The sequence below is a fragment of the Rhinatrema bivittatum genome, chromosome 8, assembly GCF_901001135.1.
Source record: "Rhinatrema bivittatum chromosome 8, aRhiBiv1.1, whole genome shotgun sequence".
NCBI classification, from domain to species: domain Eukaryota; kingdom Metazoa; phylum Chordata; class Amphibia; order Gymnophiona; family Rhinatrematidae; genus Rhinatrema; species Rhinatrema bivittatum.
The window spans coordinates 236907158-236927102 of NC_042622.1; the positions used below are offsets into that span (position 1 = coordinate 236907158).

The 19945-nt window shown below is 44.9% G+C and overlaps 1 protein-coding gene across 2 annotated transcripts in view; it reads left to right on the forward strand.

Annotated features, from left to right (window-relative positions):
* The window catches only part of CPAMD8 (C3 and PZP like alpha-2-macroglobulin domain containing 8), a 510164-nt gene that overhangs the window by 348426 nt on the left and 141793 nt on the right, over window positions 1-19945 (forward strand). For both annotated transcript variants that reach the window (XM_029614183.1, XM_029614185.1), the window contains exon 27: window positions 24-105. In XM_029614183.1, coding sequence (XP_029470043.1) covers window positions 24-105 — 82 coding nt within the window. The remainder of the gene's footprint in view (window positions 1-23; window positions 106-19945) is intronic.

The following is a 19945-nucleotide window of genomic DNA, read 5'->3' on the forward strand; positions in this document are numbered from 1 at the left end:
TCAAGCTTTCTGTCTCACCACAGGCTATCAACGCCAGCTGACATATAAGAGACAAGATGGATCCTACAGTGCCTTTGGCGAGAGAGACTCCTCTGGAAGCATGTGGTAAGGTGATACAGGTAGAAGGCAGGAGCTTTTCCATGTGGCATGTTATGAGGCTATTGGGGGAGGAAGAAGGGGATGCTGGGAGCAATAGACTCAGGGGAGTAACTTAAAGGCAGCATTTCTTCATGTAAAGGCTGGTGGGTGCGTGGAATAGTCTCCCAATGGGAGATGGTGGGGGCAACAACGAAAATAGAATTCAAGAAAGTGTGGGACAAGGAAGGAGGATCCTTAGCAGTGAGGAAGCAGAGTAAATGGGAAATTAAGCAGGATCTTCAGTACTATAGTAGGAATTGCATGGGAGAAACTTTCACTTTGCTTTTCATTTCATTTTCTGTTTTTTGTTGTGTATCTGTGTTTTAGTGTGCGCTAAATCACAGAAAGGAAATAGAACACATTTTTTTGTGTCTTGTGCTGTTTCAGATATGGGAAATGACAGAAAACAAAACAGGTGATAGCGTGATGTCTCTAAATGTACAAAGAGATCTGTAATGTTTGAATTTTAATTTGTTATACCTTAATAAGAGTGAAAAAAGGCTAGCTCATGGATGCTCCTTTTCCTGGATTTAATCAATTGGAACAAGCAACTTACAAACTAATCACCGCTTCACCAAAAAATATGCAAAATACTGGGTGTAACTAACCTAATGTAAGTTCTGAAAAAAATAGTCTGCTTGAAGCCGCATATTTAAAGCACTTGAGGATTAAGTTTTCAAACATATATCAATAATCACTGCCTAAGTTCTACCAGCAACACAGCACCAACACAGCTTTGTCTCTGCTGATATATACCAGGATTCTTCTTCCAGCCTGGCCACGGTTTCGCCACTGACAGCTTTCTCAAGGAGGCTATATCGTACAGCAGCAAAAATGTGTTTCTCGTTGGTAACATCAACAGCATATGTGAACTTAATTTCAGAAATAGTAATCTGTGTGCTGAACTAGATATTTCTGAAAAAATGTTCTTACTCCGCTGGGGTTTCAGGAAGGAAGAATGAAACCTCAACAAAGTAAAAACCTTGCTTTAAATGCAGGAAGAGGAGCTTCAGTGAGCTAGCCTTTATCTCTGCTATTAAGGTGTAACAAATTAAAATTCAAATGCTACAAATCTCTCTTGCTCATTTAGATATACGTAGGATGTGATAATTTGGGAGTTTGGGCCCCGGGATTTCCCTGTCATTTAAAACTGACAACACATCCTTAGTAGAAAGGGATAATGGGTGGCCTTGATCCTTGTGGCTTTTAACTGCTGTAATAATACGTTTTCTGTGCAAGGCCGCAAATGATTTGTTAAAAAATGATGCAAAGATGAGGCAGGCATGCCAAAACTATTTTACAAAATTTAATTCTCTTTATTCTCCTATGCCATGCTTGCCGACTTCTTGGGTTTTGAAATCCCATTCAGATTAAAACTGTACTTGTTCCATTTATTAATGTTGCATACATCTCTAACATCACAGTAAATGCACATTTACTCTGGATTCATGAGTGCTTATGTTCATATTGAAAGGAGATTATCCTCAATGCAGAATGTACCAATTTTCAAAGTTTTTTTAATGTGAGTAAACTCAAAAAAATGTTTTATTATTCTTCTTCCCCACCCCAGTGTGGCCAAACGTGCTGTTTTATAACATGCACTTTTACATGCAGGGGGAAATGGGGCTTGGAAATCCTCATGTACCTTTAACACACATTCCTCACCAGCCACGTTTTTCAAAGGAAAACTCTACGAGGAGTTTCCCTTCAAAAAAATAAGCTTGCAGATACACAATTTAACTAATCCAATACTGAGCACCGAAGTAATTATTCCAGGACAGTTCTGGAAGTTCTCTGAACCATTTCTCTGCAGACTGGAACTCCAGCATTCTGATTTTCAAGCAGCCTAGTCTTCCTATTCGTGGGGAAAAGTTTTAAAAGAAAAAGCGCATGCATAGAAGAACAAAACATTAAGAAATTAGAACCACCACAGCTTCTCCCTAAAGCAATCCTCCTTAGGAAGAAAATGCTGTTTAAATGAACTAGGAGTCTTGAAAATGACCATCCAGCTGGTGGTGATGGAGAGAAGGGGTGTTACGTGTGCCGCCCGCAGCAGCCCCACGGCGCAGCCCTCTCACCTCTTCAGATGAACTCCAGCTGCTGGCTCCTCTTCGCTGGCGGCAGTGGGCCGCCAGCTCTGACCTCTGGTTCCCTCCGGTGCCTCCGGCCCTGCCACGTTGCCCAGTGTTGCTGACCGGGATGTCCCTGCTCGTGGAGTCTCTCCCCATGGCCCACGGAGAGATGCCGCCACCAGCGCCATGCCCCTTCCTAGGTGCGCGCGAATCAGTGATTCTTTTAAAGGGCCCGCGGTGGGAACCTGGCCGCGGACCCGAATGCTGACGTCAGACTCTTCAGCGTATAAAAGCTCAGGCCTCGCTCCCATAGCGTTGCCTTTGCAATAGGTCTCCTCGTACTCTGAGTACTCATTGCTATTCCTTGGATCATCTCATTGTCTGTTCCTGTCTTCCTGTGGTTCCCTGTTCTCCTAATTCCTGTTCATCTATGTGTTGGACTGATTCCCTAGATTTGACCTTCGCTATGCCTGACTACACTTCAGCTTCTCTCCAGCCCCGGACCTCCACTATGCCTGACTACTCTTCAGCTTCTCTCCTGCCCCGGACCTTCGCTACGCCTGACTACTCTTCAGCTTCTCTCCAGACCCGGACATCCGCTACGCCTGACTACTTTTCCGCTTCTCTCCAGCCCCGAACCTCTGCATTGCCTGACCACGCCTCCCTTCTCTGTGCCCTGACTACTGCCTTGCCTGACCACGTTTGCCTGCTTCATATTGTGACTATTGCTTGGACTGACTATACCTGCCTTCTCTGTGCCTTGACCCTTGCTTTGCATGACTACGCTACAGACTCTTCTTCGTCCACAGTTCTTCCTTGCTTGCCACAACTACCATTCACAGCCGGCTCTCCTCTGGACGTGGACTCTCAAGGCTTAGGCCTGCCTTTGCTCAGGTGCCTTCAGTTCCCTATTGTTCCTTTGGCACCTGAGTCCTTGTACCAAATCCAGTCCAGGATAGAACTATGCCATCTACCGACTGCTGTCTCTGGGCTGTATAGCTACTCACCGCTTGCTAACCTCGAGGCCCACCTAAGTTCTGCCGGCCCCGGCACCCAAAGGCTCAACCCAAGGAGAACGAGGGCTGGTATACGTGAAGCTCCAGCAGCCTCTAGCTTCAGCCCACTCCACCTGCTGATGGTGGGGACCCGTAAGCCCTTGCCTGCGGGTTGCGTCAACCCCACCTCAGCCCAAGGGTCCACCTCCGACACAACAGGGGGAGAGTGGCGAGAAGAAGCTGTTTGATAAATGTTTAAAGACAATGATTTTGTAAGTTTATTTAACATAAAGTATCATTCTTCTTTATGTGTGCTTTTGATATGTTGCAGCATTATCTAGAGCACTGGTCCTCCCAGGACAAGCAGGATGGTAGTCCTCACATGTGGGTGACATCATCAGATGGAGCCCTGTCACGGAATACTTTTGTCAAAGTTTCTAGAACTTTGACTGGCATACTGAGCATGCCCAACATGCCACTAACCCTGTGGCCACACAGGGTTCCCCTTCAGTCTCTTTTTTTCCATGCAGCAAGTTGCCTCACAGTTAGGAGCTCTGTGAGAAATTTCCTCACAACTTTCCTCACAGAAATATTTGAAGTTTAACTTCTTAAAATCACCCTCATTGGGGTCCCCCATCACGCTCTGTTCCCTCCGATGCTCGATAAGTGTTTTTCCCGCAGTTTGCGGTCGGTTCCCGGTGGCATACATCTCGGTGCTTGACGGCTATATTTTCGGCATGGCGACCAGGTTTAGAAAATGCCCTGAATGTTCAAGGACTATGTGCATCACGGACCCGAATAGTGTTTGTGTTATGTGCTTAGGTCCATCACACGATGTCCCTCGCTGTCCCAGTTGCACACAAATGACTCCCAAAGGCCGGCAAGCTCGACTGGACAAGATGGAGCATTTGTTTGCATAGAAACGTTCTGCTCCATCGACTCCAGTTCAAGTGGCACTGACCGGAGAGGGTCCATCGACCTCGTAGACGCCCCGCCAGGAACATCATGGAGCGGGTGACCGTCTGTCACCGACACTCTCGAAGGCATCGGCGTCATCGTCCTCGGTGCCAGAGAAGGACCGGACCGAGCACTGAGGGAAACATCATCATCGGTACCGAAGTGCATCCCTGCCCGGTGCCAGCACCGATAACCGCAACGGCACCAACTACCATTGAGATGCCTGCGAAGAGGGCCCAGGGACAGGAGCCCCCATCCTCCTCTGGACCCGGGACCCTGAGGCGTTCCCCACCGATATAGGTGCCGGGTACTGATCCTCCACAGATCCCTGTGGAGCCTCCATTAATGCCTAGCCTGCCTCCTACCCCAGGCGCAGTACTATCCACACCAGCCTTCAGGGTGGAATTGGAAAAAATGGTCCAACAGGCAGTGCTGAATGTCCTTCGGAGCTTTCATTCGCCACTGGCCCCCATACCGGCACCAGAACCGGCGCCCTTGATGTTTGCACCACTCCTCGAGCACCTGGAAACCCTCATAGGTGCCCTGCTGACTCAGCCCGTGCCATCGGACACGCTGACAATGAATCGACCATTGAGGCCTCCGCAGGTCCCGATTCCCATACCGGGTTCCTCTGAGGAGGAAGAGGGGACTTCCAGCCTGATCCCAGCATGGGATCCAACGATGCCGGAGCCCGTTTCGGGGCCATTGGGATTGTCGGTGTCTAAGCGCACCTTATCTGCCTTGGTGCTTTCGATGCCGGCACCGCCTTCTTCAATGCCCATGCCGCATCCATCAATGCCACCTCGATATCCATCGATGCCTTCTCACCCTCTTGGCTCTGGCATCCTTCCTCACTCAGAAATACCAATGGGAGAAAAAGAAACTCTCTATGATCCATGGGAGGAAGCATCCTCGGACCATTCCTCACAAGCTTCCGAGGAGTTGCTCTCAGAGCCTTCACCCCTGGAAGAAAGGCATCGATCTCCTCCTGAAGACCTCTCGTTTGCCAGCTTTGTCAAGGAGATGTCTGAAACTATCCCATTTTCATTCATAACGGAGGAAGACACTCGCCACAAGATGTTGGAGGTCTTACAGTTCGTAGACGCTCCAAAAGAAGTAATGGCAATACCAGTGCATGAAGTTCTTCTTGATCTTTTGCACCGCTTATGGGACCATCCAGGTACCGTGCCTCCAGTAAACAGAAGGACGGATGTTACATACCTGGTTCAGCAAGCCCCAGGATTTCAGAAAAGCCAATTGCCCCATCATTCAGTAGTGGTAGAATCAGCCCAAAAGAAGGCTAAAAGATCCCGTCCACACTCCTCTGCTCCTCCTGGTAAGGAACAGAAGGCACTGGATGCATTGGGGTGCAGATTCTTTCAAGGGTCCATGTTAATAGCGTGAATAGCTGTATAACAATTATATATGACCCAATATAACAGAAATCTCTGGAAACAAGTCCAGGAATTTGCTGACACGCTACCTCAACAGCATCAAGAAATCTTAACTTCCATCCTACAAAAAGGTTTGGAAGCAGGTAAACACGACTCTTTTGAGACAGCTTCTAGAGTCTCGGCAGTGGGCATCAGTGCTAGACACTGGGCCTGGCTTAAGACCTCAAACCTACACCTGGAAGTGCAGGACAAGCTTGCAGATCTCCCATGTACAGGAGAAAACCTGTTTGGAGACAAAATTCAAGACGCAGTGGCCCAGTTAAAGGACCATCATGAAACCCTGCGTCAGCTAACCACTGTCACTTCAGAAGTACCCTCCGAAGCCCGCAGGGCCATATGTAGGGACACCAGGAAGCAATTTTATAGACCACGCAGGTATTATCCTCCTGTGTCCCGTGCCCGACCTGCTCAGGCCCCTCAGAGGGGACATATACGACAAACAAGAACTCCTAGAGCACAACCAGCTCCACAAGCTGGTCCTGCGACTGGATTTTGACTCCTTTCCAGAGAGCAGCAGCCACCTCCCCCTGATTCCACAACCAAATTTACCAGTGGGAGGCCGCCTTTCCCACTTCTTAACCAAGTGGCACCAGATTACAACGGACCAATGATTACTGTTCATCATAACCCACGGTTACTGTCTAAATTTTTCAGCGGTACCCCCGGCTCCCCACCCAGTCCATTGTGGAGCCGGGACGATCACACAACCCTTCTTGAGTCAGAACTTTCAACCCTTCTATATGCCAGGGCCATAGAACCGGTTCCCTCGACTCGGCAAGGGAGATGGTTCTACTCCAGCTATTTCCTAATCCCAAAAAAGACCGGAGGCCTCCAGCCTATTCGACTTCTGCAAGTATCTTGCCTACGCCTTGTATATTCCTGTAAATAGTCCGTTGCAGTTTTTATTTATTGCTTTAATTCCTCCACCTCCTGCTCTTTGTATACTCCTCCTTGTTCGCCCTCCCTGTTCATTGTAATTTCTACCTTTAAAGTTACATTGTAAACCGGTATGATGTATGCATACTAATACCGGTATATAAAAGTTTTTAAATAAATAAATAAATAAATAAATAAATAAATTCTGGACCTTCGTTCCTTAAACATCTTTCTTCAGAAAGAAAGATTCAGAATGGTGTCCCTCGGTACCATGCTCCCCCTACTACAACAGGGGGATTGGCTCTGCTCTCTAGACCTTCAGGACACTTACACCCATATTGCCATCTTCCCTCCTCATCACAAATACCTGCGATTTGTAGTGGGTCACAGGCACTACCAATACAGAGTGCTGCCATTCGGCCTGCCCTCGGCGCCCCGAGTATTCACAAAGTGCCTGGCAGTTGTGGCTGCTCACTTTCGCTGCAAGAGCATCCATGTCTTTCCATATCTCAACGACTGGCTCATAAAAAGCCAGTCCAGGCAAGGAGCCCTCGACTCCCTCGATCTCACTATACGGCTTCTGCACTCATTGGGGTTTCTGATCAACTATCCAAAATCCCACTTGATACCGTCTCACCATCTCTCCTTTCTAGGAGCAGACCTAGACACAAAAGTGACCAAAGGGTTCTTACCCAACGACCTCGCAACCAGGCTGTCCAATCATGCCAGCTTTATCCGCAGTCGACAAACAGCCTTGGCCCGCAAATTGCTCACATTACTCGGCCACATGTCATCAACAGTCCACGTCCCCCCAATGGCATGCCTAGCCATGAGACTGACTCAATGGACCCTAAAATCTCAGTGGCACCAAGCCACTCAGCCTCTTTCGTCCCTTGTCCACAGAACCAACCGGCTTCATCTGTCCCTTGCTTGGTGGACGCACAAAGCCAACATACAAACAGGTCTTCCCTTCAAGCAACCGGCTCCTCAGATGACCTTAATCACAGAGGCCTCCAACCTAGGTTGGGGAGCCCATGTCAAAGGCCTTCAAACCCAAGGGACTTGGACAAAAGCCGAAGTGACCTATCAAATCAACTTTCTAGAGCTTCGAGCGATGCGGTATGCCCTTTATGCATTCAGGGAGTGCCTAACCAACAAGGTCATCTTAATTCAAACAGACAACCAAGTAGCAATATGGTCCCTGAACAAACAGGGGGGCATGGGCTCTTATCTGCTCTACCAAGAAGCGGCGCAGATTTGGGCATGGGCCCTGTCGCACTCAATTCTTCTGTGAGCCACCTACCTGGCAGGCACACAGAAGGCAGTGGCGGACTGCCTCAGCCGAAGTTTCCAGCCTCACCAGTGGTCTCTGGATCCCTCTGTTGCGGGCAGAATCTTCCACAGGTGGGGTCAGCCAGACATTGACCTCTTTGTGTCCAGCCAGAACCGCAAAGTGGACCGATTTTGCTCTCTACACAGGGACCGAATGGCACCAACCATGGATGTCTTCGCCCGTCCCTGGAACACGGGCCTGCTGTATGCGTACCCTCCGATTCTGCTAATAAGCAAGATTCTCGTGAAGCTACGACAGAACTGAGGCTCAATGATATTCATAACCCCGTATTGGCTGGTTTCCCATACTTCTCGAGCTATCTGTCCAGGAACCCATTCACCTGGTTACGGTGCCCAACCTCATAACACAGAATCATGGCGCAGAATCATGGCAAGTTGCGCCACCCAAACCTTCAGACCCTGTCCCTGACAGCCTGGATGTTGAAAGGTTAATACAATGAGTATCATTGAGCCTCAGTCCAATCTTTCTAGTAGCGTCTCTCAAGTCCTCGTGGCTTCACGAAAGCCTTACACACGGAAGTCTTACCGCTCTAAATGGAAGAGATTCACCGTGTGGTGCTTACAGAAGGGCTTTGATCCCTTTTCTTGTCCCAGACCAGCACTTTTAGATTATCTCTGGCACCTCTCAGAAACTGGTCTCCAGACTTCATCCATCCAAGTACACCTCAGTGCCATCTCGGCTTATCATCAATGAGTAGGAGATGCCCCGATAACGGCTCAACCCTTTGTGAGTCACTTCATGAGAGGCTTACTACAGCTTAAGCCTCCTCTACGACCACCAGTCGTGGCATGGGACCTCAACATGGTACTTGCACGGCTCATGCATCCTTCTTTTGAGCTCCTGCACTCCTGCGAACTCAGATATCTTACATGGAAAGTAATTTTCCTAGTAGCCATCATGTCTGCTCGCAGGGTAAGTGAGTTACAGGCCCTTGTGACTTGCTCACCCTACACAAGGTTCCTCCATGACCACATGGTTCTCCACACTCACCCTAAATTCCTTCCTAAGGTGGTAACAGATTTCCACTTAAATCAGTTCATAGTCTTGCCCACTTTCTTTCCAAGGCCTCACGCTCACCCAGATGAGCAAGCTCAGCACACCTTGGACTGTAACCGTACGCTTGCATTTTATTTAGACCGTACCACAGCCCACAGGAAGTCCACCGAACTCATTGTTTCTTTTGACAAAAACAAACTTGGAGTTGCGGTAGGCAAGCAGACTCTCTCCAACTGGTTGGCAGACTGCATTACATTCTGCTATCAGCAAGCAGGCCTTCCACTTCAGGGATGAGTGAAGGCGCACTCAGCAAGGGCCATGGCAACGTCAGTAGCACACTACCGTAAAGTACCGATTGCCGACATCTGCAAGGCTGCGACATGGAGCTCTCTCCACACCTTGGCAGCCCATTACTTTATTGACTAGGCTGGATGACTAGACTCCATCTTTGACCAGTCTGTCCTACGGAACTTATTCCCAGTGTAGAAACCCAACTCATCCTACCTCGACCCGCTGTGAATTTCAGGCTGCCTCATCGTGGCCAACAGCACCCCAGTTGTTGTGCCTGTTACACATGTTGTGTGCAGCTTGGCCTGCCTCATTATGAGTCAGCCTGTAGCTTGCTATTCACCCACATTTGAGGACTACCATCCTGCTTGTCCTGGGAGAAAGCAGAGTTGCTTACCTGTAACAGGTGTTCTCCCTGGACAGCAGGATGTTAGTCCTCACGAAACCCGCCTGCCACCTTGCGAAGTTGGGTTCGATACTGTTTTCTTATTTTATTTTTCATTCGTAGTTTTTGCTACAAACGAGACTGAAGGGGGATCCCGTGTGGCCACAGGGTTAGTGGCATGCTGGGCATGCTCAGTGTGCCAGTCAAAGTTCTAGAAACTTTAACAAAAGTATTCCGTGACAGGGCTCCATCTGATGATGTCACCCATCCATGAGGACTAACTTCCTGCTGTCCTGGGAGAACACCTGTCACAGGTAAGCAACTCTGCTTTCCCAATCTAGGATCCATGGATCCGTAGGGGTCAACAAGAAGGGAGGCAACCAAAATGCAACTGCTGAGAAGCACTAAGGCTTCTACTGCCTAATCGCATTGCCTAATCCCATGTCGAGGAAGCTCGCAGTCCCAAAAAGCGCAAACTGGCACAAAGGAGACAGGGAAGAGTGCTGCTGATTGCCACCAGAAGGAGTCTGAAGCATGCTGCCACCATCACCTTCAACAGCACTGCTCCACATGACCAAAGGCAGCAGCAGCAATCAGGACGATGTCCCTGAGGGGAGCACTGCCACATGTGCTCTAGCTGGCCTGACAGCAAGGGATAAAAGCTGCATTGAGGGAGTAATATGGCCATGGTGGGGGTCAGAGGGAAGGAGAGCAGGAGGGAATGGGCCATTGTGGGATCAGCACTCAGATAGGGGTAGAGAAAGATTTGGAAAGGGCCTTAAGAAGGAGGAGGGCCAGGGGTGTGGGGGGGGGGGGAGTGCTATAAATTGTTGGGGTGCCTTAAACCTGCTGCTATAACCTATTGCTGTGCTGAGATGTTTGTATTCTTACATAATTAGTCATGTGTTGATTTCACTGAGATGCATTGTTTCAAGTTAGTCCTGTTCTACATTTTGCCTAGTTTAGTCCTGCCTATGATGGATATAGAGTTTAGTCCTTACTGAAGTCTCCTTCAGAGTTTATGCAACCTTTCAAATATGTTGTATCTGCCTTGGGTGAATTTCTTACTCAGCAGCATGGGTAATCGGTCCAAATAAATAAAGAACTTTTGTGATGGAGCCATGGGGATGGGGAGAGGGGGAGAGCCGGAAAGAACCAGTGAGGTACTCGTTAGGGGCCATATGGGAGGGAACGTTCTTGGGGAGAGGGGGGTGGAATCACTCACAAAAGGGCCATGGAGAAAGGAGAGAAGGGAGGAAGCACTCAGGAAGAGACCTTCAGGGGGAGGACCAGGAAAGGGGGACACAGGAAGGGAGAGGGCAGGAGGGAGGGTATTAGGGAAAGTACCATGGGCAGGGCAAGTAGGGCAGGAGGGAAGGCATGAGAGGATGAGCACTCAGGAAGAGGTCACAGGTGGGGACAGTACCAGAGAAGGGACTGCAGGGAGGAAAGAAGAGGAAGGGAGAGCCCTCAGGATGGGCCTGTAGGTGGAGGGCAGGCTTTGGGGAAGGGGCTATAGTGGAAGTAGGAGACAGCACTCATGAAGGGGCATAAAGGGAGGGCAGGAGGGGGAGTGCACAGTTTATATCAGAAGAACCATTTCTTATTTAACATCAATTTTTATACATTACAAATGATTCTGGAGTGCATATTCTTATTTTGTTGTTACATTAATCAGTTTTAACTGCATATGTAAACATTAAAGAGATGAATGTGGGTGTCTGCAAAATGTTTGGCAGTTGTAAAAGGGTCCACACTCCCCAAAAGGTTAGTAACCCCTGACCTAGAGGATACGGTTTTGTTTTAGGTCCTAGTAACAGATGTTATAATGTAGGGGGGGGGGGGGGTTTGTAGCTTTTCAGTATAAAAGTCTTTTTTTTTTTTTTTTGTAACAAGGAGGCTATGCTTTGCATGACATCGCTAAATCATTTATCAAACTAAATGCTTCCTTTCATCAAAGGTCTGGCATCTTTAAATCCCTGACCACAGGATATTGTTTGTGACAGGCTGTTACTCAACCCTTTAAAAATTCTTTGTCGGGGGTGGTTCCCAAACCCTCCCATTCCCAGCAGAAATGTTAAGCCCAGAGGATTGCTGGCAGAAAAATTGTAAACACAAACCCTGCAGCAAAGCATTTCAGAGCTTGGCAAAATGGTCAGAATTCATGCTACCTGGGACTACCAGGATTTCTGAATGCCTCCATTTTTTTTTTTCTGTTCTAAAGTTTGGGTCTTCATTTTGGAGCTTACACGGCTGTTGATTTAAATTACTGCTTACTGAATGTTTTATGCATGCCGATAAACCCTTTTATGCTGAAGTGCAGGAGTTGAGTTTTAAGTTGGTTCTGTAGGGGCAGAGGAGGAATACCCAGGATGATAAAATAAAGCCAAGACCTTACAGTATGGAAAATAGGAAGGTTTCCCCACCAGCACTCGCTTCCAATCCTTTCCCCAGCTCCCTCGCTCAAAACTTACACACAGAAATGGCTGCCTGAATATTGCCTTCCCTTGATCCAGCTACAAGTGTGCGCGTTGTTGTGCAGCACATGTGCTTTTAGTTGCATTAGGAGGAGGCATTTCGGGGGGGGGGGGGGGGTCAGGGCATTTTAGGAGCATAGATAGCATTTTTTTTTTTTTATAACTTTTTCTTTTTGAGATTTTCATAATCAAACAAATAACCCTTAGGGATATGAATTACAGGGTGCATCACAAGTGCACATTCTACAGTGTAAATACAGAAAATAACTGTCAAATTCAAAGGGCAGATTCCATGAAAAAAAAAAAAGAAACTATACAATTAATTTACATCTAAATCTTTAATATAGACAAGATAGGGCCACCAAAATAATGCTGTATTTAAATTGCTCATGGCATATCGCATATCGGAGTTTTTCTATATCAGCGATTAGTCAAACCTGACGTTTCCATTGCTCTAGACTGGGATTACTTTTCCAAGAGGTCGCGATGGTGAAGCATGCTGCTAAAAGTAGCTAGCCCACCAAACTTTGAAATTTTCTCAGAACTAAAGAGCCAACCCACCTACCGAGCAGGCCCATAATGGGGGCCAGGTGTATGGGGACCCTAATGATGTCAGCAATGATAGCTGTTACCTTTCTCCAAAAATCATGAATACCTGTACAGTACCACCACATGTGCAAATAAGTGCCTTGGTCTCCACATCCTCTCCAGCATAACAAACTGTATTCTGGAAAAATATTAGAATGATTTTACAGTTGTTCTATGCAATAATCGGACCATCAGTTCAACTCTTCGCTAACAATAGGAGCTGCGATGATCATCATTCCATAGCCGAAATATAGAATCAGGAATATAAGAGCCGAATTTGCCCTGCAACACACCCCAATAAATTAAGGAAATACCCTTATCAAAACCATCAGGGTCAGAGAAAAATTGTTGCAGACCAGGAGCGGGGTTGTAAAATCAAACATTTGAGATAAAGCTGCCCAACAACTGTAAATAGTTAACATGGGTGGTTGCAGGTAAATCAAATTCAGTGCTAAGATCTTCAAAGGTAAGGAATAGGCCAGTCTCTCCATTCTTTGAATTCAGGGGCATAGGTAATGGCCGAGCCCGTTGTGTTACCATAAATTGGACCCATTATAGTAGTAGCTTCCCTGTTGAGTTCCAGGTACTGCACAAGCTGGTTCCAACTCTCAATGGGGCTAGCACGGGTCACTTTCCTATGAATCAAGGAGATATGAGGGAGAAATGGGAGTAAAACCAAAACCATTTCGTCCGATTGGAACTGTTCAAGGGGACGCCCGGCGGCACCAACATGTTTAAGCCATACTTTAAGCGGTAAGAAGCGGGCAGCCCAGTAATAGATTCTCAAGTTAGGGAGTGCCATCCCCCCTTGTTTCTTAGGTAGTCACAGCTGACTGAGTTTAATGCGTGGGCATTTATGGCGCCAAATAAATTTAGAGTTGCGACTATGCAGAGTATCAAAATTTTTAACAGGAACATCACAGGGTACATGTTGGAAACAGTATAGTAAGATGGGTAATACGCTCAATTTTATTAAGTTTATGCTGCCTGCCCAGGAAATTGGCAAGTCCATCCATTTGTGCAATTTCTGACATATGTCGGCCACGAGAGGGTCATAGTTATGAGTATAAAGACGGTTAAAGTCTCGAGAAATGAATATACCCAAATAAAAAAACCCCTCATTTATCACTCGAAAGTTAGCCATACTAGGTGGAATAACCGCACGGGACCTATAGGGAAAATCTCAGACTTATCGTAGTTGATTTTATAGCTTGATAGGTCCCCAAACCGAGCTAAAGTATCTAGTAGAGCTGGGCCAGATTCTTGAGGTTGGGACAGGAAAAGCAGGAAATCATCCGCATATAGTGAAATCACATGCTTCCACTGGGCAAAATGAAACCCCTTGATCTCCTGTCATTTTTTAATCCAAGCCGTTAGAGGCTCAATAGCTAGGGCAAAGAGTAGAGGTGAGAGGGGCATCCCCACAGCCAATTTCATTTTTAAGTCTATGCATGCTGTTTTCTGTGGGAAAAGTATCCACAGTAAAAGAAGGTACAAGTGACCGCTTCTACTTGTGCACTTGGGGCAATTTTTCAAAATGAAAGGACATGCGCACTTTTGCTTTGAAAACTGGTGAAAAGTCTGCAGCTAAAAGGTACTCCGTATCAACCCAGTCCTTATGGGTTATTTTTGTTAATTTCCTTTCTTCAAAATATTCTGGTTTCCTTCCTGACAGGAGATTAGAAATAGTGAACAACAGGCTCAGAGTGCCTCTCATGACCTGGAGTTGGTTGATGGCTCTGCACTTCCTTTTCAGGGCAGATTAAGAGCTCCTTGGGCCCTATGGGTTACCCCTAATCCTATTACCCTTTCACCATTACCCTTAATCCAGTTCTGGATGGGCCCTCTCTAGGCTTGGGCCCCCTTCTCCTCCACCTTAGTCCATCACTGATTCCTTTACCTAAATCTTTCTACCACATCTATGCCATCTTCCTTTACACCTCTTCCACTGCACCCTCATCATGCTTGTCTGTGTACCATGCACTTGAATTCACTTTGAAAATTGACATAGTTCCCACATAAGTGACCAGCTGTGTGTTAAAATTACCTTCAGCATGTCTTGTTTGTCAGCTGATCCTTCTAACAGTTCCCAACTAAGTAAGAATGAAAGGTTACTATTGAGTGCCTCCATATACATAATTTCGGTATGGGCATGAAGATCTAGTTTATGTTTAATGATGGAAATTAAAAGGGTCCTTGAAATAGTGTTGTTGAGCTATTCTATGTTTTATTTTATGTGTACTACAGAGATTGGTTGCATTGTTTTTGTTGTTTTTATTTGATTGTCATACATCACCTTGGACGATTTATCTAAATCAGTAAAGCGCTTTATAAATAGTATTAAATAAATAAATAAATAAATAAATAGAATGGGTGCTACTTAATTGTATAATACCAGAAGTCCATCAGCTAAATTGTACCACTATCCCCAGCTTAGTGTGCCCTTGTGCAGAAGAGCAGCAACTTGAATGTTCCACTGTTTTAATTTATAGTTTAATAAAAAAGTTGAAGATGATTTATAAAAAGTGCTTATACAATGTATAGTGAATTAATTGAGTCCATATTTCTTAGGATTTTAGAGATGCACTAATTAATTCAGGCAGTGCTCACATCCCTTTTTCCCTCTCAGTTTTGTTTCTGATCTGATAAGAAATAGCACCTGCAGTTGGACCTGACAAGTAGATGCACACCAAGGACAGTCTGAGATGATCCTGTTCTCTTAAACCTCTGTTCTTTCATTAATTTTTATTGAAAAAAAACACAAGAAATGGCAGAATGCTTGGGGAAGGGAGATTAAATTAAAACATGACTGGATGGAAGTACTCCCCATGGTTTGGAGTTGATTGATGCTGACGATTTTAGCTTGTGCTTCTAGCACATGCTTAAGGCTGCCAAAATGTGCAAGCATTTGGTAAGGATATGTTCCTTCTCATAGCTAAATATTTATAGACCATCCCGCACTGCTGCCCTGGGCTGTTGGGAACCTCACATCTTACATCTTGGAGCAGCCCAGCTGCCTGGAACTTGTTCTCAGTGAACACGCCTGTCCCCCAGGCATTTCTGTCAAGGGCCACCCTGAGTGGTACTGTGATCAAAGTGAGAAGTGAGAAGACACACCCAGTGGGGTGGGAAGAAATCTGGCAAATTGCAGGAAGGAATGGATTTATTAGAGGTAAATGCACACAAAACCTTTGTATGTAACCCTTTCCTTGCCCCAACTGGGCTTGGGTCAAGGAAAACTAATAGGTTTTGCTTGAGCTCCCTTCCAATAGAAGATGATTCTTTTCAAGGTTTAGCATGTTGTTATATCAAAGTTTAGAAATTTGAAACCTGGTTTTGATTCAGAACCTAGGCACCCACCACAAGAGGCAGCAATGCCAGCTTTCTGTGCCAGTAAATCTTGAAAGTTAATTTATTTCCTAGATAAACTGCTTTTGCCTTTCATGCATGTGGTTATAGTTTGAGTTTAGTTTTGCTCAAGTAAATGCTTTTTAAAATCAGTCTCTAAATGAATTTTTTGCTTCAGTATTCACTGAGGAAGATGGAAGAGATATACCCATGCCAGAAATTATATTCAAAGGTGATGATTCAAAGGAACTGAATCAACTCTCAGTGAACCTGGAAGACGTACTAGGGCAAATTGACAAACTAAAGAGTAGCAAATCACCTGGAACAGATGGTATACATCCCAGAGTGCTGAAAGAACTGAAAAATGAAATGGCGGACCTGCTATTAGAAATTTGTAAACTATCAGTAACATCATGTATGGTACCTGAAGACTGGAGGGTTGCTAATGTAATGCCAGTTTTTAAAAAGGGATCAAGGGGTGATCCAAGAAACTATAGACCAATGAGTCTGACGTCTGTGCCAGGCAAAATGGTAGAAACTATCATAAAGAACAAAATTGCTGAACATATAGATAAACATAGTTTAATGGGACAAAACAAATATGGATTTAGCCAAGGGAAATCTTTCCTCACATATTTACTACTTTTTTTGAGGGCATAAATAAACATGTGAATAAAGGTGAGCCAGTGGATATAGTGTTATCTGGATTTCCAGAAAGCATTTGACAAAGTCCCTCATGAGAGACTTCTTAGGAATTAAAAAGTCATGGGATAGGGGGCAGTGTCCTATTGTGGATTCAGAGAGTAGGGCTAAATGGTAAATTTTCACAATGGAAAAGAGTGAATAGTGGAGTGCCCCAGGGATCTGTTCTGGGGCCACTGCTTTTTTAATACATTTATAAACAACCTGGAAATGGGAACAAGTGAAGTGATCAAATTTGCACACAAAATTATTCAAAGTTGTTAAATCACAAGAGGATTGTGGAAAATTGCAAGAGGACATTGCAAAACTGGGAGACTTTGCAAATGGAAAATGAAATTTAATGTAGGTAAGTGCAAAGTGATGCACTTAGGGAAGAGTAACTCACATTTTGACTGCACCATGCAAGATTCCACATTAGGAATCACCATTCAGGAAAAGGATCTAGGTGTTATCGTTGAAAATCCATTGAAATCTTCTGCTCAGTGTGCGGCAGCAGTCAAGAAAGCAAGTAGAATGCTAGGGATTATTAGGAAAGGAATGGAGAATAAAATAGAAAAGCATAATGTCTCTGTATCACTCCATGGTGTGACCACATCTTGAGTATTATGTGCAGTTCTGGTCACCACATCTCAAAAAAGATATAGCTGAATTAGAAAAGGTAAAGAGAAGGGTGACCAAAATGATAAAGGGGATGGAATAATTCCTCTATGAAGAAAGGTTAAAGTGGTTAGGATTCTTCAGCTTGGAGAAGAGACAGCTAAGGGGAGATATGATAGAGGTCTATAAAATGAGTGAAATGGAACAAGTAAATGTTAATCAGTTGTTTACTTTTTCAAAAAGTACTAAGACCAGGAGAAACACAATGAAGATATTGGGTAACACATTTAAAACTAATAAGGGAAAATATTTTTTTACTCAATGTATAATTAAGCTCTAGAATTCATTGCCAGAGGATGTGGTGAAAGTTATTAGTGTAGCTGCATTTAAACAAAGTTTGGACAAGTTCCTGGAGGAAAAGTCCATTAACCATTATTAAGGTAGAGTTGCAGAAATCCACTGCTTATTTTTGGAATCCTGTCAGGTGCTTGTGACCTGGCTTAGCACTGTTGGAGACAGGATGTTGGGCTTGATGGACCTTTTGTCTGACCCAGTTTGGCAAGTCTTATGTCCTTAAGTGTATTTTCTCCCATGTTTCAGGGCATGCTTATAGGTACCATGTATGCTATTGCTCTTTGATATCCCCCTCCGATTAGCAAAGCCTCCTAGGAAATCTTTTGTGGGAGGACATGGCCTCCAATTATAGGCTCTAATGATAGAGCTTAAAACATTAATGTGGGATTTGAACAGAGGATTTGTAGGTATGCTCCACAAGAAGAATATGTAGCACTGAAGTTTAGCACTATACACCAAATGGGTGAGGTGGGGAAGAATATTTGTCACCGAAGGTGAAATGCCGCTGAGTGTGTCCTGCTCTGTGTTCTCCTGCTCCTGTGCAGAGTAAATGAAGATTGGTCACATGGCAAAGACTATAGCCTTTTCAGAAGTCTTACCTATTCATGGAAAGGGGAAAGAGAGACTAAGCAATATACATAAATTCAATGCATGGCTCAAAACTTGGTACAAGGAACAAAGTTTTGGATATATGGAGGCTGGGGCAATTTATGGAATAGAAAAGGTCTCTATGTCCAAGATGGCTTACATCTGTCTGTGGCAGGAAAAAGGATACTAAGGGATAAATTCAAATCCTATGCCATAAGGCATTCAAACTAAACAACAGGGGTGGCAGGAGGAGAGTGGAACATCACCTCCAAACAACAAAAACAAATACAATAACAAAGAAGGATGAAGGGGATAACAACGGTTATGTCCCTTTTTTCCCTTTTCCTCCCTTTTTTACCCCACCATCTTCCCCTTCCTTCCATTTCCCCCCCCCCCCCCATTGTTACTTTTTTGTAACTATGTACAATTTATCTGTTTTTGTTTGACTTTGTAAACCGTTATGATGGCTGAACCGAATGACAGTATATAAAAATAAATAAATAAATAAATAAATAAATAAATAAATAAACGATCAGCCTAAGAAAAGCCTTATCAGATCAATCAAAACTGGAGTGCTATGAGCACAAATGCTCGCAGTCTGGGCAATAAAATCCCAGACCTGCAAGCTTTAATGGTGGAGGCGGACCTGGACATTGTTACTATCATGGAGACATGGTTCATGGAATCTCATGATTGGGATACAGCCGTACCGGGTTATAACTTGTTAAGGAAGGACAGAGAGGACAGAAAAGGAGGAGGAGGAGTAGCTCTTTATGTCAATAACAATATCCAAGCAACTGAACTGCAAGGATTTGGGGGTAGAGAAGAAGCATTACGGGCCTTCCTAAAAAAAGAGAATGGGGCATCCATTTTTACCAGAGTGTTTTACAGGCCTCCAACTCAAATAGAAGAATGAGACAGAGAGCTGATAGACATACAAAAGGTGGGAAGGAAGGGAGATGTGTTGATTCTTGGAGAATTTAATCTGACAGATGTGGACTGGAGAATCCCTTCTGTGAAATCTAGCAGAAGTAGAGAGATAGTGGATGCCCTGCTAGGGGCTCTGTTCAAACAAATGGTAATGGAACCCATGAGGGAAGAAGTTATACTCGACTTAGTGCTCACTAATGGAGATAATGTCTCTAATGTACGGGTGGGTACCCACCTCAGCACCAGTGATCATCAAATGGTATGGTTTCATATCACAAATAGGATACGAGAGGTCACACAAAGATCCGAGTTTTGCAATTCAAAAATGCAGACTTTGCTAAAATGGGAGAGGTGGAACAACAGTGGGCCAATCTAAAAGGAGCAATTACAAAAGCAACAAATCTGTATGTTAGAAAAGTAAACAAAAGTAAGAGAAATAAGAAACAATCTGGTTCACAAAGGAGGTGACTGATATAATAAAAGCAAAAGAAGCATCTTTTAAGAAATATAAAGGATCCCAAAAAGTGGAACACAGGGAGGATTATCTGGTGAAATTGAGGGAGATGAAAAAAGTAATCAAGAAAGCAAAAAGTCAGGCAGAGGAAAGGATTGCCAAGGAGATAAAAGTGAGGTGACAAAACATTTTTCAGATATATCAGAGAAAGGAGAAAGGTACATAATAGTATAGTGACATTGAAAGGGGATAAGGATCAATGGTGGAGAGAGATGATGAATTAGCAGAAATATTAAACAAATACTTCAGTTCAGTGTTCACTAAGGAAGACCCTGGAGAAGGATCGTCACTTGTTAACATAACTGTAGAAGGAGTTGGAGTAGACGAAACTC